Source organism: Scylla paramamosain, chromosome 41, assembly GCF_035594125.1.
Source record: "Scylla paramamosain isolate STU-SP2022 chromosome 41, ASM3559412v1, whole genome shotgun sequence".
Lineage (NCBI taxonomy): Eukaryota > Metazoa > Arthropoda > Malacostraca > Decapoda > Portunidae > Scylla > Scylla paramamosain.
In genome coordinates, this window is record NC_087191.1 from 11109467 (window position 1) to 11119466 (window position 10000).

A 10000-nucleotide genomic window follows, 5' to 3' on the forward strand; every position below is an offset into this window, starting at 1 on the left:
GTTTGACTCTTTACCACTCGAATACCTGGCGTGATGAGGCTGAGGAGGGGAGAGGAGGGGAGAGGAGGAGGGAGGAGGGGGGAGGGGGAGAGGATGGGAGAGGTAAGGGGGGAAGGAGGAGGGAAAGATAAGTTTATGAGGTAATATGTGGGGGAGAGAGAGAGAGAGAGAGAGAGAGAGAGAGAGAGAGAGAGAGAGAGAGAGAGAGAGAGAGAGAGAGAGAGAGAGAGAGAGAGAGAGAGAGAGAATTAAAAACAGAAGTGGAAAGAAGTGTTTTGCCAGAATGAAAAAAAAAAGAGGGAATGAGAAAATGGAATGAAAGGAAAGCAAAGAAGGAGAGAATAAATATGAGACAAAGAACACCGTGATAAAAAGAAGGAAGAAGAAAAAAATATAAAATAAAATGTCAGGTGTGTGTGTGTGTGTGTGTGTGTGTGTGTGTGTGTGTGTGTGTGTGTGTGTGTGTGTGTGTGTGTGTGTGTGTGTGTGTGTGTGTGTGTGTGTGTGTGTGTGTGTGTGTGTGTATGGCAGGGGGAGGAAAGGTCACAATTAGAACATAAAAAATGACAACTTTCACCATTAAATAAATGAATAAATAGATAAAACAGTTGAAATAAATAAAAGAAAATAAAGATAATAGGAGATAAAGAAGAAGAAGAAGGAAAGACGAAGATAAAGAGAAGATAAAATATAAAAAGAACAAGATTAAAAAGAACTAAAGATAAGAGAGAGATAAAAGTAGGTGCAGTAGTAGTAGTAGTAGTAGTAGTAGTAGTAGTAGTAGTAGTAGTAGTAGTAGTAGTAGTAGTAGTAGTAGTAGTAGTAGTAGAAGTAGAAAGCAAAACAACATTTACATCCTGTCCTTTTCACTCTCTTTATCATTTCTTCATTTCTCTCCTTCTCCTCCTCCCTTCCTCCCTTTCTCTTCCCCATTCCCCATATCCCTGTTCCTTCTCCCTCTTTCCCTAGCCCTTCCACCTCACCCTCTTCTCTTTTCCCTCCCATCTCCCTCTCTCCCTGCCTCTACTCTTCATCTCCCTCCCTTCTCTTCCGTCCGTGTTGCCTCTTCTCTCCATTCCCCTCTCCCTTCCCCTTCCATCCCTCCCACCGCCTCCATGCCTCATCTCACAAATGCCTCCCCCCTCCTCTCTCCTCCTCCCATCACATCCAGGTTCATCTCAGTACCTCACCTGGCCTGAATCCCTTAATTAGCACGAGCCTTACCTGAGATAACACAGGTGAATTGAGCAGAGGCCCCAGCGTCCACCACAAGGGAGGGGGCGTGACACGGGCCGAGAGGGCGGACAGTATCTCCAACTGCACCTGCGGGAGGTCACGGCACGGGGTAAGGTCAGGTGAGGTCAGGTAAAGTCAGGTAAGGTCAGATGAGGTTAGGTAAGGTTTGGTAATGTCAGGTGAGGTTAGGTAAGGTTTGGTAAGGTCAGTTGAGGTTAGGTAAGGTCACGTGAGGTCAGGTAAGGTCATAGGTCAAGGTTAAATATGTTTGAATGTTTTTATTTTTATATTTTGTTGAGTTCTGACTTATTATTTCAGTGAAGGACTGACCGAGGGAGACTAAGCACGCGGATTAAAAATGAGCGGGTGCACACACACACACACACACACACACACACACACACACACACACACACACACACACACACACACACACACACAGCTTGACAAATGATAGAGATAAACAAACAAATTTACTCCTATACTCTTCCACTTCTACTACTATTGCTACTACTACTACTACTACTACTGCTACTACTACTACTACTATTGCTACTACTACTACTACTACTACTACTACTACTACTACTACTACTTCTACTACTCATTTCTCCTCCTCCTCCTTCTACTGCTACTACTACTACTACTACTACTACAACTACTACTACTACTACTACTACTACTTGTACTACTCATTCCTCCTCCTCTACTACTACTACTACTGTTACTACTATTACTACTACATCAACTACTATTCATTCCTTCTACTACTACTAGTACAACAACATCAACAGCAACAACTACATTATTACCATCACCACCACCACCACCACCACCACCACCACCACCCACACATACCTGCAGCACAGCCACGCCTTCAGTATTGTTGGCGTAACACCTGTAGGTCCCAGCATCTGAGTCCTCAGTAGACAGAATGGTAAGGACAGGCCCGGACACCCTCATTCTGTTCCCCTGCCGCCCTCCGCCTCCACCCACGCGCCCTCCACCACCCAGAGGCACCTCCACCCCGCTCGCCTGCTTGAACCACCTGGAAGTAAAGGGCGTGGAAACTGTAGGTGATGGATAAATGCTTAGAGGAATGATGTAGTAATGAAATGTGATAGCGAAAAGTAATAGGGTAATGATGAATGAATGTAATGAAAATAAGGTCAGGATTAACGAAAAAGCACTAGTGACATGTTAAAAAAGTAATAATAGAGAGTTACAGTGAAGATACGAGTATGGTCAAGAACGTGGTGTAGAAAAGTAACTATGGGTGAAATGTAATGATAATAAGAATAAGGTCAAGAATTCAGGATGTAATAATGGAAATGAGGCGAGGCTGAGGTGGCTTCATCGGCCGTGACGTCATACCAGGTGCTCGATCCCTATTGGTGAATCTAATACCAATATCGCTCTCTTTAATTTCATCATAGCTTAATTTTACCCAAACTGCGAAGCAAAGACATTTACAATTTACAATATCATTTACCCTGCCGAGATCACGGATGCAACGTGTGTGTGTGTGTGTGTGTGTGTGTGTGTGTGTGTGTGTGTGTGTGTGTGTGTGTGTGTGTGTGTGTGTGTGTGTGTGTGTGTGTGTGTGTGTGTGTCTAGTTTCAGCATACAGAAAGAGTTAAATAGTGAATTTCTGTAAAAGTATTGATATTAATTTAACTCTCTCTCTCTCTCTCTCTCTCTCTCTCTCTCTCTCTCTCTCTCTCTCTCTCTCTCTCTCTCTCTCTCTCTCTCTCTCTAAAACCCCATGATTTCTTCCTCACCTCATAAAAACTCTTAACATACATATTCAATCCCGTTTTTTCCTTCTTTCCCCTTATTCCCTTTCCTTTTTCCCTCTTCCTCTTTTCTGTTTCTACATTCCTATTCTTCCTTATTCTTATTGTCCATATTATTATCTTCTTTTCATTTTGGTCTTCTTTTTTTCATGTTCTCTCTTTTTTCTCTCTAATTCCTCTCTTTCTCTTTCTCATGTACATTATTCCTTTTACTCTTGTAGTAGTAGTAGTAGTAGTAGTAGTAGTAGTAGTAGTAGTAGTAGTAGTAGGAGGAGGAGGAGGAGGAGGAGGAGGAGGAGGAGGAGGAGGAGGAGGAGGAGGAGGAGGAGGAGGAGGAGGAGGAGGAGGAGGAGGAGGAGGAGAGTAGAGGAGGAGAGTAGAGGAGAGGAAGAGGAGGAGGAGGAGGAAAAGACACACGAGGAGGAGGAGGAGGAAGAGGAGGAGGAGGAGGAGTCTAGTCTATTGACAAAAACATTTATATAGATTCGAGAGAAATAGAAAAAGTAATTTGGTTTGGCTCCTACATTTTTCCTTCCATCTATTTCTTCTCCCTTCTCCTTCCCCTCTTCTTTTCTCCCCTTCCTCCTCCCCTCCTGCCTCTCCCCACACTGCCATACACTTCAATTTTCTCCTCTCCTCTCACTTCTCTCTCACCCACACCCAGAGACCACTCCAGCGATGAGAGGGGTTAGGTGGCTCTCTCCCTCTCTCTCTCTCCTCTCCCTAACAAGTCTCCTTCACTCTCATATCAGTTCCTCTCCCTCCCTCTCCCCCATTTACCTCACAGCTACTTCGTTTTTCTTTCTAACACGCTACTCACATCTCTCTCTCTCTCTCTCTCTCTCTCTCTCTCTCTCTCTCTCTCTCTCTCTCTCTCTCTCTCTCTCTCTCTCTCTCTCTCTCTCTCTCTCTCTCTCTCTCTCTCTCTCTCTCTCTCTCTCTCTCTCTACTTCAGACTATTCTTCCACCTCGTATCCATCTCTTATTACCCATTTACTCACTTCTAACATTCTCTACACTAATTCATCCATCTATCTATCCATCCAACACTTCCTTCCTTCCCTTCTGTCTCTATATTTCCTCACAAACTCATCTTCCTACTTCCCTCATTGTCTTTATTTCATTTATTTTCCCTTCTCTTGTCCATTTTCCCTTCCTTGTACCTTCTTACAGACTTCCCTAAACTTCATTCTTCCTCCTAACTTCTCTATCTCTCATTCCTTCTGTTTATCCTTCACTCTTTCTTGTATCTCCTTTACATGTCTCTTAAATTATCTTCCTTACTTTCTTACGTCCCTTTCTTCCTCTAAACTTCTTCAATCCTGTCTTTTTTTCTCTTTTTTCTTCTCTTTATGGGTGAAAATGCGAGAGCTGCAGCACACGGGAGGCACAGCGGAAGATGCAAGGGACGGAAAAGACTGAAGGAAACTCGTACCAACCCTTGACTCTACGGGAACAGCAAAAGGAGGAGAGGAGGGCTGTAGCTAAGGGCAACAACAACAAAAACAAATAAATAAATGAATAAATAAATAAATAAACAAAGAAAACTGAAAGAAAACGCACAAAGAAAGACACCAACAATAAAATAATACTCAAAAAGGATTACCTAAAATTATGAAATCTACCCATTCCCTCCCCATTACTCCCCATCACTCGCATCACTCCCTGACTCACGTGATGCTGGGGGCAGGGTGGCCTTGAGCGGGGCACAGGAGGGTGGCTGACGTGCCCCTCTGCGCCCGCACCAACGACTCCATCTCCGGAATTCTGGGCGCCGACTCACTCCTGGGGTCTGCGAGGAGAAAAACGTTCGAGTCCTGAAGGAAAGAAACGTTTCGGCGGAGGGAAGTGTTTTGGGGTTAAATGAGAAACGTTTTTTTTTTTTTGAGTGTGTGAAACGTTTTAGGGTTGTGAGGGGAAACGTTTTGTGGGTTTTCGTGTGTGAGAAACGTTTCAGAGTTTTGAGGGAGACAAATTTTTGAGAGTTTTCGAGTGTGAGAAGCTTTTTGGGTGATTTGAAGGAGAGAAACGTTTTGAGTTAAAGAAATATTCATAGTTTTTAAGTAAGGAAAACGTTTTGTAGTTATGAGGAAGAAGAGAGAGAGAGAGAGGAAAGTTTTGGAGTTTTGAGAGAGAGATAGAGAGAGAGGAACATTTTGAAGTTTATAAGAGAGAGAAACATTTTGAAAGGACTCATCAGCATTATTCCCTTTAACATCCTTATTTTCCCTTATTGATGTAACAGTTGGAGTGTGTAGCGGGTATTGCATAACAGACAATCTCTTATGTGACGTTTATCTTTTGTCGTGTCTTATAAATAATGAATTAATGACGCTCACATATTGCAACGTACCGTATATTGTGTGAAATAGCGTAGAGTTTAATATTTGATTTAATATTGTGTTTAATATTAGATTAAGTGGTTTGTAATCCGTTTGAACAATGCTTCCAACAACTCATCCTAAAGGAGACAGAGGAAAATTAGAGGAAAAACATAATTAGTGCTTGGATTGGAAGGAAAAGAGGCGAGAGAAGGATTTTGAAAACAGAAAGCAAAGAAATTAATAGCCAGAGAGAGAGAGAGAGAGAGAGAGAGAGAGAGAGAGAGAGAGAGAGAGAGAGAGAGAGAGAGAGAGAGAGAGAGAGAGAGAGAGAGAGAGAGAGAGAGAGAGAGAGAGATTGAAAATATAATTGTGTGTTATGCATATGCGCTATTAAACAAACAAAGCGACGACATGTGCAAATAGGAAAAACAAAACAAAAAATAATAGAGGAATTGTAAGAGAAATGAAAGATACTGAGAATAAAAGGATTACGAAAAAGAAACGGCAATAAAATAAATGTGAAACAGGAGAAGTCGAGATATTCAAGCGTCTGCAATAAATGAAAAAATAAAAACTGAGAGAAAGAGAGAAAGAAAATAATATACAAGTAGAACAAATGTAATAGATAACAAACAAAAAAAGAAGAAACACGAAATACCAGAATAACGAAGAAAGACTCAAGTAAATGTAGAAAAGAGAGAGAGAGAGAGAGAGAGAGAGAGAGAGAGAGAGAGAGAGAGAGAGAGAGAGAGAGAGAGAGAGAGAGAGAGAGACGAAAACAATAAAAAAAGTTAAAATGAAAGTATATGAATGAAAATATAATGTTAAAGTAGAAAAATCTATTAAATAATGCAGTAATTCACTTTCTTTCGAGACACACACACACACACACACACACACACACACACACACACACACACACACACACACACACACACACACACGAAACTAGAGGAGATGTCAAATTCAGGTCAATATTATACTGAGTTAACTGATTCATCTAAACACACACACACACACACACACACACACACACACACACACACAAGTAAAAAAAAAAACTATGCAAAAAAAAAAAATGGAAAAAAAACAGGCGGACATAAATTTTGGATGAGAAATGTAAATATGAATCCGGATTTTTTTGGATTAAGTGGATTTGCGTTTCGTTTGCAGGAAGGCGAGGCGTGAACGGCCGCTGTGTGTATTAAATAACACGGTGTATGATGTGTGTGATTGCACGCGCCAATATTCGTGTACGTTTGCATACACACACACACACACACACACACACACACACACACACACACACACACACACACACACACACACACAAAACGGACAGACAAACAGACAGAGCACATACATTCGTCAGAACATACAAATACAGGCAGGGAAACTGGTACGCCACATTCATACATACATACATACATACATACATACGTACGTACATACACAAACTTTCTCTCTCTCTCTCTCTCTCTCTCTCTCTCTCTCTCTCTCTCTCTCTCTCTCTCTCTCTCTCTCTCTCTCTCTATCTATCTGTCTGTCTTTCTGTTTTTTTTAATCTATCTACTTATCTATCTACGTAACTATTAATTTGTATATCTATCCATCAATATACATTTTTTTAGATAGATAAAGAGAGAGAGAGAGAGAGAGAGAGAGAGAGAGAGAGAGAGAGAGAGAGAGAGAGAGAGAGAGAGAGAGAGAGATCAGAAAACGCTGCCAAACCCCTTAAACGAATTAAAACAAACCCAAAATTGAGTAAAAGCGAATAAAAACCAAACGAAAGAAAATGTACGCGTAATTTGATAAACGGATGGGTAACTATGAAAAATACAACGACTTATTGTTTTTCTTATCCAAGGGGACGAAAAATATCACTTCGTTACCAAAGAAAATTATAATTACGAGGAGAAAATGAGTGGGAATGAAAACAAAGGAAGTTGTTTATTATTTTCTTACCAAAGGAATGAAAAATACTTTACAATATAGAAAAAAAGAGAAAAAAAACATCGTGTCAGAAAAAAATAAAGCAAGTAATTTCTTTGCTATGAAAAGCGAAGGAAACTTTCAAAAACAAGAGAGAACGAAAAACACCTTAGAGGAAAACAAAATATTAACAAAAGAGAAAACATGAAGAAAGAAAGTAAACAGGAAAAAAAATCATATAATAGTTTCTTACCAAAGGAAAAATACTTCAACAAAGAAAAAAAAAACAAGGATTAAAAAAGAAAGTAATTAATTTGTTCGTTGCTATGAAAAGACTAAGAAAAAACGGGAAACATCAGATAAAACATAAGAAAACAAAACCAGTAATTTGTTTGCTATCAAAAATGATGGAAAAAAACTTCAATGACAGGAAAGGAAGAAGGAAAAAAAAAAAACAAAGAACAAAAGATCACTACAATAATTAAATAAAATAATGAAAAAAAAGTTAACAGATGAAATTAATATATTATCAGAGGAAAGATATTTCAAAATAACATTAAGAAAGCAAGTATTAGAAGGAAAACAAAGTACTTAGTTTTTATGAAAAGACTAAAAAAGATTGCAATAACAAGAAAAGCAATTTATAATGACATGAAAAGACGAGAATAAAAGAAAAAACAAGAGAAGCGATTAGTTTGTTTTTTATGAAAAGAAAAATAAACAAGAAAAGTGATTAGTTTGTTGTTAAGAAAAAAACAGCAAGAAAGAAGAAGAGACTTGATTGAAAACTGAACTTTAATAACGAAGGAAATCAATATGAAAGAAAAAAATAAACAGAATAAAAGAAGTAATTTGTTGTTATGGAAAGACGAAGAGAAAACAAACTCCAATAAAAAAAAGAAGAAAAGAAAAAAAAACATACATACATACAAAAATAAAAACTTCAACAATGAATAGATAAAAAAAAAGGAAAACAGGAGTAAATCACACTTCCATAACGAGAGAAGAGATTTGTTAGGCGTTATAAAAAAAAACAAGGAAAAAATAACTTTAATATAAAAAAAAGAAGAAAAAAAAAGTGTCACCCTGAACCAAAATAGAACGTAGAAAATAAAAAGAAAAATATGAAGAAAAAATAAACTGCAGTAAATCATGTATTATTTTTTCAGCAAAAGGAAAATACATTAGAATACAGAAAAAAAAACAAGTATTAGAAGAAAAGGACGAAAAAAAAAGAGGAAGAAGAAAACGAAGAAGAAAAAGAAGAAAAAGAAGAAGAAGAAGAAGAAGAAGAAGAAGAAGAAGAAGAAGAAGAAGAAGAAGAAGAAGAAGAAGAAGAAGAAGAAGAAGAAGAAGAAGCATCCTTTATACTCCTACTGCTACCATTTCAATAATAAAGAAAATAAAGAAGTTAATTATTGTTACAAAATGGAGAGAAAAAAAAAAACAATAACAAGAGAAAAAAGCAACGTCCTCAATAAACACAGAACTTGAAAATAAATAAATAAAATACGAAGAAAAAAAGTAAGCTGGAGGAGAATCAACTTTCGCTAATAACAAAAGTAATTTGGTGCTACGGAAATAAAAAATAAAATCGCTTGATGTTATGAAACGGCAAAGAAAATAAAAAAAGATGACAACAAGAGGAAGAAAAAATTAATAAAAAACAGAACTCCAGCAATAAATAAAGAAAGAAATATGAGCGGAAAAAAATAATTAGGATCAGAATCGGAGTTAATAGGCGATCACAACTTGAATATTTGAGGCACGGCAGTAAAAATGAAAGCTTAATTGACCCCCACTCTGGAATTAATAAATAAACGGGAACGTAAGGGATTAGTGATAAATGATTAAAGGAATAATATCACGCCTCCCTGACCTTTACGAAACATTTATCAAAAGCAATGTTCACGCGCTACGGTTCTGAAGCTTCGAACCAACGAACCAAATAAGCTCACGAGCCTAAACGAAGCAAAGAAATTAATTAAGTGGTTCGTAATCCGTTTGAACAATGCTTGGAAAGACCCGCGTTAAAAAGAGACGCAGAGAGAAATGGAGGAAAAACATAATTAACGCTTGCAATTGGAAGGAAAAAGAGAGGCACGTGAGATTTTGAAAACAGAAAGCAAAGAAGTTAATAGTCCTTGAGAGAGAGAGAGAGAGAGAGAGAGAGAGAGAGAGAGAGAGAGAGAGAGAGAGAGAGAGAGAGAGAGAGAGAGAGAGAGAGAGAGAGAGAGAGAGAGAGAGAGAGACAGACAGACAGACAGAATGATACACAGAACGACAAACAGAAAGACAGATAGACAGACAGCCAGACAGATATGAATATTACTGAAAAAAATAAATAAATAAAACTAAGAAAAAAAAATCAAACTAAAAAGAGAAACGGAGACAGACAGATAGACAGACATACAGAAAAACAGACAGGAATGATACTGAAGGAAAACGAAAACTAAAAAAAAAAAAAAAAACAGAAAAACAACAACAACAAAAAATATCAGTGACCGCAATCACTACAGAAAGAACAAGACCGCGAATAGAAAACGAACGACCGGGAAGGTGGAAAAGAAAACGGAAATGAGGCGGACCGAAGCTTCGCGAATCGCCCTTAATTTGTGCTCGAGCGTGGCTGAAGCACCATTTGTGATCTTTGATGTGCGCCACTTAGGGCTGGTCGCCTGTGTGGGGGTCTGCGCGCGTGTGTTTGTGCCG

General features: G+C 38.6%; 1 protein-coding gene across 1 annotated transcript in view; it reads right to left on the reverse strand.

Annotated features, from left to right (window-relative positions):
• The window catches only part of LOC135092969 (cell adhesion molecule Dscam1-like), a 153045-nt gene that overhangs the window by 38519 nt on the left and 104526 nt on the right, over positions 1 to 10000 (reverse strand). The window contains exons 6-8 of the mRNA XM_063991793.1: positions 4707 to 4824; positions 2091 to 2284; positions 1225 to 1323 (exon numbers count right to left, since the gene is read on the reverse strand). Of these exons, the coding sequence (XP_063847863.1) occupies positions 1225 to 1323; positions 2091 to 2284; positions 4707 to 4824 (411 nt within the window). The remainder of the gene's footprint in view (positions 1 to 1224; positions 1324 to 2090; positions 2285 to 4706; positions 4825 to 10000) is intronic.